We start from the raw sequence: 15,638 nt of genomic DNA on the forward strand, positions 1-15,638 counted from the left end.
TTGGTTTGAGTGGGTATTTGGATGGAGGGATGGATGGATTGACAGGTGGTTGGAGGAGTGGGTGGATAGGTGGTTGGTTAGTTGACTGGATGGGTAGATGAGTGGTTGATCCACTGAATGTGTGGATGAATGTGTGGGGAGTTGGATGGGTGGTTGGACATGTGGATGGGTGGTGGGTGGGCGAAGCAGCAGTCCTATTATGTGCGCATTATAGGGTAGTCCTAGTGACTGTGAACCTGGGGGTTGGGTGGAGAAGGGGGTCTTACACTGGGGACCTAGGGCAGCTCTAGGGGCATGGAGGCACTGAAGTTCACTGTGCATAATGAGGAAGGAGGGAATGAGCTTGTGGTTGGAACGTAGCTGATTGGGAGCAGGGGACTGAAGGCTAAGGATTCGCCATGTGGAGTCCTCAATAACGACTCATGAATGACCCACGGGGGAACTTCCCTGCCCCCTCCCCACTCTTCTGGTGCTATTAGCAGTCCTAGCATTGGAAGAACCAGTGGGGTGATGAAGAGCCATTGAGGGCAGGAGGACAAGAATGTTGTCATGGTAACAGAGCCTCTCCCTGGACTCTCAGGCCGCGCGGGCCCTTTAAGGGCCACCCGACTGGCCACTCCCAACATGGCGGCGCGGCTGTTAGCTGCCACCCCACCGAAGTGGAGCAGGCGGGGGTGGGGGTGAGGGAGTGCCCCCGGACCTCCCCATCATGGCGGCGCGGCGGGGCTGTCGCGCTGAGGTCACGGCGGCGCGCCGGGGGGGCGGGGCGGCGGGGGGAGCGATTTAAAGGGACAATGTCCCCCGAGCGGTGGAGGCGGCGGCGGCTGCGGAGGCCGCGACACCGGCACCGGGAGCGGCGAGGACCGTAGCGGCAGCGACGGCCGCACCAAAGAAGGGAGCTCCGAGCCCCGGCGCCCAGCCGGCGGCGCCGCCTCCCCGGTGAGGCCCGGCCCGGCCTGGGGAGCCCGCGGGCGGGGCGGAGCCGGCACGGGGAGGGGGAGGCCCGGGCCGGGCAGGGCCAGGCGGGACCCCCCGGGGCGGGGGGCGGGGGCGGGGCCTGCAGGGGCGGGGCCTTGTCGGGGGCGGGGCCGCACAGGTTGGGGGGAGGAGCGGGGGTCTTGGGGCAGGTGTCCCCCCTACCTCGGCGCGTCCCGCGGGGTCTCCCGCCCCGAGGTGCACGGGCGGAGGGCGCATCTCCCGGACCCTGGCGCCCCGAGGGGTGCGCTGGCGCGGCGCCGCCACCACCCCTGCGACCCCCGGGGGTGTCCAGGAGGGAGCCCTCCTCCCCACGCTGCCAAAGTGCTCCGAAGTTGCGGTCCCGCCCGTTCCCCGCGGGCAGTGCCCACCCGGTGGGCACCCGCAAGTGCTTCCCTGGGGCCTGGGCAGGGACCCCCCACCACAACGGCCAGTCCACGGACGGGCCCCCTGGGAGCCTCCAGGCCCCCGAGGGCAGCGCCTGCAGCCAGGCCTGGAGCCCCGGCCCCGCCCCGGTTGCCTGGGCTCGGCCTCCCACCATCTCCCTGGGGAGGGCGCCTCATTCCTGCCCTTCACTTTCCGCCGTTACCTTGAAGGTATTTATAGGTGGAGAAGACAGCCCCCACCCCCACAGCCTCCCCAGGGTCCTCATTTCTGGACCAGGAGCCCCATCCTTCCCTTTTGCCCTCAGACTAAAGAGATCTTGGGAGGGTGGGATGAAGGAACCCAGGCTGGGTATGCATGAGGGGTAATGTTGGGGTGAAGCAAGGGGGTTTAATGCTGGGGTCACTTGAGGCTGAGTGTGAGGGTGAAGGGGTTAATGCTGGAGAATCCTAAGGTTGTGTGTGGAAGGAGGGTTGGAGTGTGGGAAAAGTGCAGGGGTAACTGATACAGGCAACAGAAGCAAGAAAAGTGCAGGGGTAATGATGGGGGGGGGGGGGGACTTGAGACAGTGTATAGGATCAGAGTGTAGAAGTGGCCGGGATTCGGGATTCGAGCTGAGGCATGCGCACAGGATATGCACGTGCATGGAAGTGAGGGCACAATTGGGGAAAGTGCAGCAGTGTATGAATGAAGGGAGCCATCTAGAAGTGATAGGATTAATGCTGCAAGAAAACAAGGTGGCTGAGTGTACATGTTGTAAAATGGGGTAAACTGAGGCAGTGCAGGATCTGTGTAAAGAGAGGAGTCATGGATGGGGAGACTGAGGCATGCTGAGGTGAGGGACCTTTGGGATACAATGTGTGAGGATAGGGCCTCAGTACCATGTACTTGCTCACCTGTGCTGGGAGGTAAACTGAGGCACTGAGCTGCAAGGGTGAGGACTGGGGCTTCAAGGAAGGAGAAACTGAGGTAGACTGCGTGCCTTTCCTACCTCCCCTAAGCACCTGTCTCTCTGCCCCCAGACCTACAATGCCTCACTGAGCCAGGCGGGCAGCTGAGTGGAGCCAAGCAGAGAGCATCTATGGATGGGCCCCTGGCAGGCGGCCTGGCCGCCCCGGATCGTCCTCGAGGCCCCGAGAGACTGCCTGGCCCAGCGCCGAGGGAGGACATCGAAGGTGGGGCTGAGGTTGCTGAGGGGGAAGGTTGCATCTTCCGGTCCACCCATTACTTGCCTGTCACCAAGGAAGGCCCTCGAGACATTCTGGATGGCAGAGGTGGCATTTCTGGTAAGAGGGTGGGCCCTGTGGCCCTGGGGGAGCATCCAGCCAGGTCCCCGAGGCTCAAGGAGGGCCAAGTCACCCAGCCCAGCAGGGGCGGAGTTGGAATTCTGATTCTGCCTGGGTTCAGAGCCTCTGCATTATGCTTAGTCTTCCATTTTACAGTTGTGAAAACAGAGGTCCTGGGAGCTAATGACCTGACCAAGGCCCCCCATTGGGTGACAAGGAGCTGGGACTTGACTCAGGTCTGCCTGGCTTCCTTCTCTGAGCATACTAATTGGGTCCAGGTGCCCAGCTTAGCACCCCTAGCTCCCCTCCCTGAGCCCACTTGTTCCCTATGGGCATACCCCATTCCCATCAGTCTATCCCAGTTCCCTCTTGCTGCACTGTCTTGGTGAGTCCTGCTCCTGAGCCATTGGTCCCAAACAGCTTATGCCCTCTAGTGGTTAGGGAGAGACTGGGTAGTCAGGGATGACAGCCACCCCTTTATACCTCGGTTTCCCAGCAAAAGGGAATCTCACACTGTCCCCATCTCAAGATTTGTTATTCCTTCATTGAATACTCAGCAACTACTATGTGCCAGGCTCTGTTCTAGGTGCTGGAGATACAGCTGTAAACAAAAGTGGCGAAAGTTTCTGCCCTCAGGGACCTGACATTCTAATAGGGGAGACAGACAACAAGCAACCATAAAAATAACATACGGGCAGGTAGTGACAGGTGCTGTGAAGGTATTAAACAGAGTGCCAGGATCATGCCTGGGGAACCTGGGAAAGCCTCCCTGAAGGGGTAGAATTTGAGTGGAGCATGGAATGAATGGTGGGAAGGGCAAGCCAGGGAGAGGGAACAGCAGGTGCAAAGGCCCTGTGGTGAGGAGGAGCCTGGCATGTTCAAGGGCCAGGCAGGAGCCTGGTGTAGGTGAAGAGTGGTGAGTGCAGTACAGGCTGATGTACTACATGTCTCCCTTCATCTCCTTGGCCTGCTCTAAAGGCCTTGGTTTCCAGGAATCTCCAAGCACTCTGTCAGGGGTTTCCTACACACCAAGCCCTTTATGTGATCATCTCATGTCATTCTCAAAAAAACCCTTTGCGGTAGCCTCGGTTATTATTATCCCATGTTAGAGATGGAGAAACTCAGACCCCATCTGAGGTGTCAAGTAAGTTGCCCAAGGGCCCACAGCTAGGCAGCAACCTGGCTTGACAGCCCTCGTCCTTAACCACCACCCTGTGTCAGGGCATCCTTGACCTGCCCCAGTTCACCTTGGCAATGCTCATGACACTCAGATATTTACAGAGCACCTCCTAAGGGTCACTGGTGCACAGCGACCAAGTATACACACCATCCCCGCCCCCACTGGACCCTGCCATCTGGGGTCAGACAGACAGAGCAGCCACCAGGTGCTAGGACACAGTCACTGAGGTTGCAATGGGGGAAGCCCAAGCTGGGGGACACCCAGGAGTCCTGGATGAGGAACATTGAGTCAGACAAAGAGGCAGGGGACATCTAGGCAGGGGGCTCCACACATGCAATGGCGTGGAGGTGACTGGTGGCACCTGAAGGGGATGAGGGGGTGAGACCCCTGCTCAGAGAACCTTAGCAATCCCCTCCTCCAAACCATTAGTAACTCAGGCCCAAAGAGAGGCAGGACCGTGTCCCAGGTCATGCAGCTGGCCAAGACAGGCCCAGGACTTTGACTTTGTGGGAGCCCTGCGGAACAGGCTCTGGGTCCTGGGGCCCTCTCTGAGTCTGGTTCTGAGAAACTGGGCGCTCTGCTGTACCTGGCAGAAGTCCCAGGTCTGGAGAGAAGAAGGTAGGTAGGTGGGTAGGTATGTCCTCACTCCCCCTGGGGAATCATCCAGGGTCCAGTGCATGTGCCTGGGGAGGAGGGGAATGTGGCTGCTGAAGGGGGTGAGGTCCACCCTTACCGGTGTCCCTGAGCATATGGGTCACGGGGCAAGGGTGGCTTGACTTGGAGTAGGGTCGCGGCCTGGAAGCTGGAGGAGGGCCTGGGCGTCGGACACAGTGTCTCCCCCCGCTGCCCTCTCAGCCCGTTCCACCCCGCCTTCCCTGAAGCAGGCACCTGCCCTAGGAGTCTTGTGATGCCTATAAATAGGAACAGCCTCTGGGGCTGCTGTTCCATGCAGAAGCCTGGGCCCTCCCTCATGTCCACCTAGTCCTTGGAGCCCCTCAAGAGCACCCCTGGAGTGGCTGCCTCCAAACTCCACCTAGACACGGATGAATCCCCTGCCTTCTCTGTCCTCCGTTATGGCTGTTGGCCTGGAGCTCCTACAGCCTCCCTGCAGCCCCTCACCCACAGTTTGGCCTCTCTGGTTGGCCTCCTGGGTGCACCCAAAGCTTGTGGGGCTGAGATGGTCCGCATGGATTGCTGAAGAGTCTGGTGCATGCCTGGCATTGGGACCAGGGGGCTAGGGGATGAACAACGCGTCATTTCTGCCCTCGTGGGGCCCCAGGCTGAGGAGGAAATCAGAGCATGGAGTGAGTGGGCCTGAGGCTCCCGGTCAAGCGTCCAGCTTCCAACCTGGGACATGTCTCAGCCAGCCCTGAACCCCGCCCCGGGCACACCCATCTCCCTTCCTTCCCTCCACCGCCGACTCTCTGGATCGAGCATTTACTCTGTGATCTTCCTTGGCATCGGTCACTGGCCCTTCGAGACTGGGGCCGTAGCTGTTCCCATTATATTGAGGAGGAAACAGGCTTGGAGCGGGAAAGGCATGCCCTTCAGGTTCCCTCTTGGGCTGGAACTGGATCTGTCTGACTCCAATGTCTAGATTCTTGGCCACTCTGCCAAGCTGCCTGGCTTGGGGTTCAAGCTGCTCACGGACACGCTCTTCATTTTCAGTCTCTCATTTTCAAAGCCCCTCGGGGACCCCAAATGGCAGGAGCCAATGAGGGCCCCTCGGCATGGCCACTGCCGGGGGCTGCATCCAAGGTGCCTTGTCTGGACCTCCACCGGCTGTGGAGGCCTCTGGATGAGCCCCCAGCCCCCAAGTGTCTCGGACACAGGGCCCTGCTGGGTCTGCTTCCTCCAAAGTTGCTGCCACTAAAAATAGGAGCTTCACTGGAGCCGCTCAAACAAAGAGGCCAATACGGCCCCCTGGCTCGTGGAATTCTTAGACAACGGCAATCGCAGAATCATCGAATCTGGGACACTCGGAATCTCAGGAGCTTGGGGTCCCAGAATCTCAGAATCAGGACACCCGGACCCTCAGACTTGCACCTCTAGCCTGTGCTGGGGCTTGTTGCCTGTGAAATGGTTGCCCTCTCCTGAGAACTCATGTCTGTGATTCTTGTGTTCTCAAGAGACCCATTTCTTGGGGTCTCACTCCCTTAGCTGGTCCAGGCCTTGACTTCCCAATCCTCCCACCCTCTGCAACACTCCACCCACTCTATCCTCCCACCCCGACACCAGCCCTTTCATCCGAGCACACTCCGACCTGGCCCTGCTCCCCATCAGTCTACCCCAGAGCTTCTCAAATGGAGGCGATTCTGCCCCAAGGGACACTTTGGCAATGTCTGAGGACATTTTTGGTTTTCATGACTGCAGGGCCAAGGGTCAGGGCGGTGGGTGGCTACTGGCATCTGGGGGTGAGGCCAGGGATGCTACTGAACATCCTACAATACACGGCATGCCCCCCACCACAGAGAATGATTTGGCCCCAAATGTGAGTAGCACCAAGGTTGAGAAACTGTTCTGGATGATGCAAATTTCTGTATCCCCATCACCACCTTCACCTTCCAGAGGCCACATGACAGTCACAACCCTTCTCTCAGACTCAGCAGAAAGACCCCTGGCAGTATCACAACTTGCTGACCCCTACCCTCTACCCTCAACAGCTCTTAATTTTTTGGCCTCTGACAGTCAGCTCTCAATTTCCCGGGCAAATTGGACAGTAGGGGATTTGAAAAAGTACAAACCCCGGCACTAGCCCTCTTTCTGGACCATCCTCAAATTGAAGCTAATCCAGCAATTGCATCTGTTGGGCTCTGGATGGGGCACAAGTTCCCGCAGTGTGTTAACCTTGGCCCACGCAATTGGCCTGTGCCCCGATTGGCATGCTCGCCTGCGGCAGGCGGGTGCGGCAGGCAGAGGAGGCACAGGCCAGGATTCCTGTGGTCGCTCCAGGCATTGGCTCCACAGGCGGATAATGGAGAGTTGGCTCTATCTGTGTGAGGGTTCCTAGGAGGGCATGTGATTCTACAATGTAGGCCTGGAAGGGGTTCTGGGAGGCAGGAGGCAGGGACGGGCCCTCTGCAGCTCAGACTAGAGGGCTCCTCACTCTTCATCTGGCAAGTATTGGTTGAGCACCTGCCGTGTGCTGGGCACTGAGGTGCTGCAGTGAATGAGGCCCTGGGGTGGGGGTGGGGAAGCTTATGTGCTAGCAGGGGACACAGGCAATTTCAGAAAGTGCTAAGAAAAGAAAACAAAACAAAACAGGTAATGAGAGAGAAAATCGTAGGGGCTCAGTTTAGCAGGTGGCCAGGGAAGGGTTCTCCAGGCAGAGGGGAGTAGCTGGTGCAAAGGCCCTGAGGTCAGAAAGAGTTAGGTGGGTTTGAGGCTTCACGAGGAGTCTGGGCAGAGTGAGTGAGGGGTAAGGAGGAGAGGGAGGTGAGGCTGGAAAGACCTGCAGAGGTCCGGCCTCACGGGGCCTTGTAGGTGGTGGTCGGGAATCTGGCTTTTATTGTAGGTATGATGAGAAGCCAGGTGAGATTTTACCAGGGTGTGACTTAAAAAAAAATCACCCTGGCTGCCAGATGGGGGCAAAGAGAGAAGGGTTGAAGGCAGCAAGCCCTGGTGGTCCCCTAGGAAAGCAAAGGGGACTCCTCCAAAGAAACCCCTTTCAAGGCTCAGGAGTACAGAGGCCAAAGGCCTCTCAGGGGAGAGGAGTGGGGAGCCGGTCGGGCCCTTCCGAGGTGCCCGGCAGGGCTTCCAGAGCTGGGGTGCTGTGAAGGGCCCCAGCCAGGGGGACCCCAGCCCCTCAGGGTCTCCCCTCTCTGTTGCAGACGGGCAGCCCCATCCTGGCCTCAGCGAAGCCCTCCCCCGTGCCACCTCCGCCACCCATCGGATCAGCAGCTGGTGAGTGCCACGCTGGCCCTGACCTCAGGGAGGGCAGGGGGGCAAGCAGGACATGCCTAGGCCTGAGAGAAGCCCCCAAGAGTGAGAAGGGGATAGGAGGGAATCTGGAGGCCAGGCAGGAGGAGGTGGCTCCCTGCAGGCAAGCCCCTGGGCATTTGTAGGGGGTGGAGGGAGGATTGGGATTAACACAGACAGTCAACTCTCATTATCCCTGCCAAGAGCAGGGCCAGTGGGCCAGGAGCCTGGAGGTTGGACCCTTGGAGTCCTGTCTCTGCCAGGTGATCCTTAGAATAATGTTTGGCTTCTCTGAGTCTCAGTTTCCTCATCGGTAAATGGAGACCCTAAGATACATCTCACAACCTCACCTCAAGGACCCAAGGGACGTTGGGTAGGAGCAGGAATTGACAGCAATGCTGATGGCAGCAGCCTTTTATTAAATGGCTTGGGGGGTGCTAATATGTAATAACATCCATATTGGGATTAATAATAGCTCTCAGTTATTTAGCGCTTGCTGTGTACTAGGCCCTCAGCGCAGGTTTACCCCACTGAGTCTTTGCCATAACCCTGGGGGGAATGGTCCCATTAACATTGCATGTCACTGATGGGGCTTAGAGAGGTAACCCTGTGATTTCCGCTCAGCCTCTCAGTGGAACCTGTTTCCGCATCTGTTCCGTGGGTGTGATCCATAGCCCCTCGTGGAGGCAAGATCTTGAAAATGAGGGGGATTGATCAGGAACAGTCATAATAAGAACCCACAATGGTCATGGGCTTACTGGGAATCAGGCAGCAGGCCAAGTGAAGCATTGCCCAGCTTTGAGTTTTGTCATCCTCACCCTACACTTCATGGCGTCAAGGTCCCCATTTGAATAAGCACCTGCAGTGTGTTAGGTTTTCTTTGATCATGGGTATGAGAAAGCTCCCTTAGTCATTGCATAAGGGCACAGAAGCTCCTGGTTCTTGGGACTCATCCCCATTTTTAGGATTGGAAAACTGAGGCTCAGTGAGGTTGCCTTACCTCCCCTCTCCTCCAAAGGAGGTCAGGGTCACTGGGGCCACAGGCTGAGCAGGGACTTTGCACCTCTCCTGACTCTGCCCTTCTAGGAGGGGAGATGCGGGGAGGAAGGTAAATTTGCTTGAGGTGTTTATGCTGCAGAGTTTCACCAAATTTGCTGGAAAGATGAGGCTAAACAAACTAGATCACCCCAATTTGGGGAGGACCAAGACAAAAAAGCAGCCTGAAGCATAGGTTGGAGCCTTGGACCCTCCCAGGGGACGGATGAGAGTTGACTGTGCCACCAGACTTGGGGACACTACTTGTGATCCCCGCTGCGGTCTCTGCACACTCCCCCCCCCCACCACATGCAGTGGGGCTGGGCTACATACACAGGTGTTCCCTGGGAGCTAAATCTAGTGTTTGACCCAACGGCCCTGGAAGGGTCCACGTGTACTCCCTCTACCTCCCGACCCACACCCCAACACACCCAAGCCCCTCTGAGGCAGCCCTCAGGCTGGGTCTCTGGAGCCTGTCTCAGAGTGCCTGGGACCCCCTCCCCTGCCCAAGGAAGGGAAACTGAGGCCCACAGCTAACCTGTCCCCATTGGCACTTCCTTGCAGCTGCTGGGATGGAGGCAGCCTGGACTTCCAGCCGGGCTCCCCACCACCCCATCCCCTGGGCCACTTCCCTGGCCCCCCTGATGGCCGGGGGCCCTGGGAGCACCCCATGGTTCAGGAGGCCGGGGAGGGCATCCCATCTGAGCGGAGGTTCGAGGACTCGGTCATTATAAGAACCGTGAAGCCCCACGCTGAGCTCGAGGGCTCTAGAAGGTTCTTGTACCATCAGGGTGAATCGAAGCTCTTGGAGAAGGTTCCCCGGGGCCGCCCCAGGTTCGACTGGCTCCAAGACCCAGAAGAGCAGGCCCCACTCCAGGATGCAGCGCTGCACCTGGACCTGCCGCCCCAGCTGCCACCCCTCACCTCCTTCCGGACAGTGCTCGTGCCGGTAGAAGATACCACTAAGACGTTGGATGTGCCAGTGGTGGGCACCGGAGAACACCTGGCAGACCTGGAGGGCCTGGCCCAGCCGTCCGAGTGGAGCCTGCCCAGGTCGGCCTCAGAGGTGGCCACACAGACCTGGACGGTGAACTCAGAGGCATCGGTGGAGCGGCTGCAGCCACTGCTCGCCCCCGTCCGGACGAGGCCCTATCTGTGTGAACTGCTGGAGGAAGTGGCCGAGGGGGTGGCCAGCCCAGACGAGGATGAGGACGACGAGCCAGCTGTGTTCCCGTGCATCGAGTGCAGCATCTACTTCAAGCAGAAGGAGCACCTTCTGGAGCACATGAGCCAGCACCGCCGAGCCCCGGGCCAAGAGCCCCCGGCCGAGTTGGCCCCCCTGGCCTGTGGCGAGTGTGGCTGGGCCTTCGCTGACCCTGGCGCCCTTGAGCAGCACCGGCAGCTGCACCAGGCCTCCCGGGAGAAGATTATCGAGGAGATCCAGAAGCTGAAGCGGGTCCCAGGCGACGAGGGCCGGGAGGCACGGCTGCAGTGCCCCAAGTGCGTCTTTGGCACCAATTCCTCCAAGGCCTTTGTGCAGCATGCCAAGCTGCACATGCGTGAGCCACAAGGCCAGGCTGCAAAGGAGCCCTTCGGGGGCGGCAGCAGGGCTGGCAGCCCAAGCCCCGATGCCACCTCCCTCACCTATCAACCCTACGGAGATTCCTTGGGCCTCAGTGCCTGTGTTTTCTGTGGCTTCCCCGCGCCCAGCGAGAGCCTGCTCAGGGAGCACATGAGGCTTGTGCATGCCAACTGGGAGGAGGATGGTGAGGCTTTTGAGGAGGACCCTGCCAGCCGGCCCGGCACCAGCCAGGATGCTTATGCCCGATTCTCTGATGCCACTGACTACTTTGGCAAAGCTGAGCCGCTCTTGGCCCCCATGTGGCAGGGGAACCCTGCTGGATACGACCCCAGCCTGTCCTTTGGCCCTGGCTGCCAGCAGCTGGGCGTGAGGGATTGCCCACTGTTAAAGCCACTCCCGCATGGCTCGAGCCAGAGGCCTCAGGGAAGGCCAGCCTTGCCCTCGTCACTAGCATCTGCCCCCTACTCCTTACAGGCCAGTAGAAGCAAGAGTGCTGTCCACCCACAGGGGCTCTCAGCCCAACTGGGGGACCAGAGGCACCCTTGGAGCGAAGAGGACGAGGAGGAGGACATACTGCTGGCCGCGGAAATGGACTTTTCCCCCGAAAATGGGGTCTTTGCACCGTCAGCCACCCCCGGCCTCATCCCGCAGTCAGCCCTGGAGCTCAAGCGGACATTCCGAGAAGCCCTGCAGACAGCTGAAGCCTCAGGGGCACAGCAGCAGCAACTCTGTGGGATGGTGCCGGTCGTTCTGGTGGCGAAGCTCGGGCCGCGAGTCATGGCTGCGGCAGCCAGGGCCCCCCAGAGGCTGCAGCCTGAGGAGCTGGGGCTGGGGGGTGGCCACCCCCTGGACTTCCTGCTCCTGGACACACCGCTGGGTGGCCCTCTGGGGCTGGACACATTCCTGGATGGGGACCCAGCAGAGGCACTGAAGCATGAGGAGCGGAAATGCCCCTACTGCCCAGATCGCTTCCACAATGGCATCGGCTTGGCCAACCACGTTCGGGGCCACCTGAACCGCGTGGGCGTCAGCTACAACGTGCGGCATTTCATCTCCGCCGAGGAGGTGAAGGCTATCGAGCGCAGGTTCTCCTTCCAGAAGAAGAAGAAAAAAGGTAGGGCAGCTTCACTCCGGCACCCACCTCCCTCCAACACCTGGGAGATGCACAGCTGGGCAGCTGAGTTCTGAACCAACCAACCCTCACTCTAAATCCTCCCGTAGTGCCAAGCAGGGTGAAGTCAGGGCCTCCCCTCTCAGAAGACCTGGGAGCTGAGGCAAAGGTCACCACACTGGAGGAGGTGCAGGGACACCCCAATGCCCTGGCCCTTCCAACAGCTGGAAGAAGGAGTATGGGCAGGGAAGTCAGCCCCAGGCACGGAATTTCATTGATTCCTTCATTCAACAAATATTTATTGAGTTAGGTCCCCTCTGTTCTGGGCACTTGGGACAACAGCAGTGAATGGAACAGCAGTCCCTGCCCTCCTGGAGTGCACAGCCCAGTAACAGGAGTGGTGGGACCCTGGCTGACTTTAGAACCCCTTGGGCTGCCCGTGGTGTATGCAGATTCCCAGGCACCAAGGTTCTGATTTCGGGGGTCTGTCTCCAACACCAGTGCCCTGGGTGGTTCTGATGCTGGCAGACATGGAGCCTACGTGGGGAGGTGCTGGTATGGTGTTTGAGAGTGTGTGTGTATGGGCACTGGGGGGAAGGGGCAGGGGACAGACAGCCACAAAACCAGGCAGTTACAATGTTAAGTGACCAGGGCTGTGATGGGGGAAGCTCGGGGAACCAGGAGTTTGGGGAAGCCAAGAGAAGTTCCCTGACTCTGCCTGGGGGATCCAAGCAGACTCCAGAGGAAGGAGTCCATTTGTCCATTTCTTCATTCAGCAAAGACGTAATTTATAACACTGGGGTGTATAGATATGAGCTCTAGACGAAAGAGGGTATTAATCAAATACCCAAACTCACCCAAATGATTGCAAATCCACCCTGGAGAAGTATTTCTGAAGGTGGGGTCCCTGATGCTTTGAGCTATGTAAGGGGAGAAAATGGAAGGTCAAGAAGAGAAGACTTCTTGGAGTGAGCTATACGGGCAGGAGCATGGACAGCAAAGGACAAGGGAGGCATCCAGGGTGAGGAACGGCACTGTGTGATCCGCTGAGGATAAGCAGCCCCGGGAATGGGGGAAGCTGGGGCTGTCCCCACCCCCACCCCCAGCCAGGCAGTCCATGTCCTCTCTCTCTCTGCAGTGGCTAACTTCGACCCAAGCACCTTCAGCCTGATGCGCTGTGACTTCTGCGGGGCCGGCTTTGACACTCGTGCCGGCCTCTCCAGCCACGCCCGGGCCCACCTGCGTGACTTTGGTATCACCAACTGGGAGCTCACTGTCTCACCCATCAACATCCTGCAAGAGCTGCTGGCCACCTCAGCTGCTGAGCGGCCCCCCAGCCCCCTGTGTCGTGAACCTGGGGTGCCGCCTAGTGGCTTCCTGACCTCCCGCCGGCCCCGCTTACCTCTTACAGTGCCCTTCCCACCCACCTGGGCTGAGGACCCTGGGCCAGCCTACGGAGATGGTAAGGGGAGAAGGGGCAGGTAGGGCCAGAGCCCTGACCCTTCCCAGGGGCCCGGAGGGATGGAGGAGTGGGAGGGGGCAGCCACTCTGCTTTCCTGGAAGTGTTTCAAGTCACTTTACAAAGTAGGTCAACAACTGTCCTGCCACTTAGGGGTCATTGCTGTTTTACTCAGGGGCTGGGCCAGGGCTCCTTCTAGATCCAGTTCCTGCCTGCCCTGCCTGACAGTGATTTTAACATAGGCTTATTGAGCTCTTTACTAGGAGCCGGATCCTGTCCTAAGCACTTCACAAATATGGACTCATTTACATCCTCACAACAATCCTTTAAAGGCAGGTGTTATTATCCCCATTTTACAGATTTGGAAACTGAGGCACAGAGAGTTTAATTAACATGCCTGAGGTCATACAGCTGAAAGCATGTGGAGCTGGGATTTGAAAGCCCAGGGAGCGTAGGCTCCAGAATCCTTTCTGTTAATGATATCTTTTATCTAGCACGGCACTGTCTGGTGGAACTTTCTGAGATGATGGAAATCTCTCTAGACAACGGTACTGTCCTACAGGGTCACCAGTGGCCACATGTGGCTTCTGAGCACTTGAAATGCAGCTAGTACAAGGTTAGTGGTGATCCAGTTGGACAGTGCGGATCAGGAGTCTACATTCTAGATTTTCAATGGTGCCTACTGTGTCCAACAGCATTGATAACCCCTCCCGTACATGAGTGCTTGCTGTGTATCAGGGTTTCATCTCACACCTGAAAACAATTCTGTGGAGCTGAGGATTGTTGTGTTCCTGTTTTATGGATGAGGAAACTGGGGGTCCTCTGCTTTGCCACAGCCACAAAGCAGCAGAGCTAGACTTATGCACACCGTGTTCGGTGGTCTCTCCAGTGTAGGATGGCTTGGGAAATCCAGAAGTAATATTTTGGTGAAGGAGCCTGGGGCTGGACACCGTGGAGGCAGTGGAAAGGTGAAGGACCCAGCCTTACAAAGCCTGACTTTGTGGGAGACTTTACTGAACCTCAAAGCAGAAAACTCAGCAGTGAAGAGACGGTGGGCTCTGAGGAATGGAGAAGGTGCCTGAACAAGGGAATTGTCCAGGGGCTGCCTGGGGCTGAGGCTTTCATCTCTGTTTCTCCTACCTGGAGTTTCCAGGGTCCTACCTAGTTCTGTACTCTCGGCTTTGCTGGACCCATCCACAAGCCTCCTTACCAGTGAAGGGCACCTGAGGGTCTGCAAAGGGAAGAGGGGGGCTTTCAAAGCCCCCTCTCCTCTTTGGAGAAGGAGGAGATTTGATGGTGGATAGTGGACAGAGAGAGGATAGTTGTTGGTTGAGGTCACACTTCGGGGAGAGGCAGAGTGGGGATGTGACCTCAGGCTTCTTGCCTTTGTGAAGGCTATCCCCTAGGCATTCAGCTCACATACCTGGCTAGGTTTGTGGTGTTTCAGTGGTGGCTAGTAGGTGCAGCTTGCTCTGAAGATGGCTGGGGAGCACAGGAAGCAGTTTGTAGTCTCCAGCACTGCCCCCTTCTTTCTCTGTCACTCCAGCAGAGGCCTGAATGTCAAGCTTACGCCCTTTACCCGGCACCTGGGCCAGGCACCCCAAGAATGGCAGCCTGCATCCAGCAGCCAGGTTCAGCTCTGGCTAAGCTGTTTCCACCAGAAGACCAATGTACCAGCCCCTAGTTAGTGCTGAGGGAACTGGCCAAGTCATTAAGACGTAGGAGTCAGCCTGGTAGTGCACTGGCCCTGTACATGGGGGGAAGCTATGATCAGTCTTTCAGTGAACACGTTGGGGGTGAGGGCGTTAAGGAGTGGTTGAGAAGATCCCGGAAACCTTGCCTGAGGAAAGATGTCCAGGATTAGGGCTCGGTCTGGGCACCGACCCTGCAAAGTGGCTATCCTTAGAAGCCTCTCCCATGCCTCCCTAAGCTGGCGGTAGGGAGCCGTGGCCAGTTTGGGGGCGGGGCAACGGTCAGATGCTGGCTCCACCCAGCTGTCAAATAACAGCTGGGGGCAATCCGTTTAGTTTTAGGGAGGGAGAAGCGGGTTGTGCTTGAAATGTGGTGCCATTCTTGTGGGGAGTTCCGCAGGATTGCCGGACAGCGCCGTCGGGGGACAGTTGGACACCAGGATGGTGTCGGGGGATCCTCCTAGTTGGGGATCAGGTGTCTTCCAGGATTCCCGAGCCAGAGGGGAGACTTGCAAGGAAGGGAATGGAACAGGGTCCCGGGGCAGGTCCTAGCTCCGCCCGTCGGGCTCTAGGAGCCTGGATGCTGTTAAGGCGGATGCGTGTGGCCGGAGGATTCCTATAGTAGTTTTAGGGATGTCCGGGGTGGGGAAAGAGTGTCCCAGTCCGCCGAGACCTGGGCTGGGGCAGCAGTTGGCAGCCGCTCGTAGCAATGCGTGCGTGTGTCCGCAAGCTCCCCTCCAGCCTGGCGGGGACAAGGGTTTCGTTCGTTGTGCTCGACGCTCGGCCGGCCGCCCTGGGCGCGCCCCTAGGGACGGGGCGGAGCGGAGCGGACTCCGCGGCGGCGGCGCTCGGCGCTCGGCTGCTCCCGCCTGGGGCGGCCGCTCCGCGTGCGCCGGAGCCAAGATGGCCGCCTCCACCGCCCAGTGCCGAGTGACAAAAGCGGAGAGCAAGGCGGCGGCGGGGCCGCGCGCGGGGGGCGCCCGGGAGCGCGCGCCCGCGGAGGCGCCCCCGCTGGGC

At 58.8% G+C, this 15,638-nt stretch overlaps 1 protein-coding gene across 2 annotated transcripts in view; it reads left to right on the plus strand.

Moving 5' to 3' along the window:
* The first annotated feature begins 785 nt into the window (after positions 1-785).
* WIZ (WIZ zinc finger) overlaps positions 786-15,638 on the plus strand; it is a 26,385-nt gene continuing 11,532 nt past the window's right edge. Inside the window, exons 1-5 of one of the 2 annotated variants that reach the window (XM_029218059.1) lie at positions 802-939; positions 2,382-2,645; positions 7,656-7,728; positions 9,343-11,474; positions 12,610-12,933. In XM_029218059.1, coding sequence (XP_029073892.1) covers positions 2,441-2,645; positions 7,656-7,728; positions 9,343-11,474; positions 12,610-12,933 — 2,734 coding nt within the window. In that variant the 5' untranslated portion in view covers positions 802-939; positions 2,382-2,440. Of the gene's footprint in view, positions 940-2,381; positions 2,646-7,655; positions 7,729-9,342; positions 11,475-12,609; positions 12,934-15,638 lie in introns of both variants that reach the window. The other variant, XM_029218058.1, reaches the window with a different exon arrangement.

This window comes from Monodon monoceros, unplaced genomic scaffold, assembly GCF_005190385.1.
Source record: "Monodon monoceros isolate NGI ecotype Baffin Bay Population unplaced genomic scaffold, NGI_Narwhal_1 Super_Scaffold_12, whole genome shotgun sequence".
Classification (NCBI taxonomy): Eukaryota; Metazoa; Chordata; class Mammalia; order Artiodactyla; family Monodontidae; genus Monodon; species Monodon monoceros.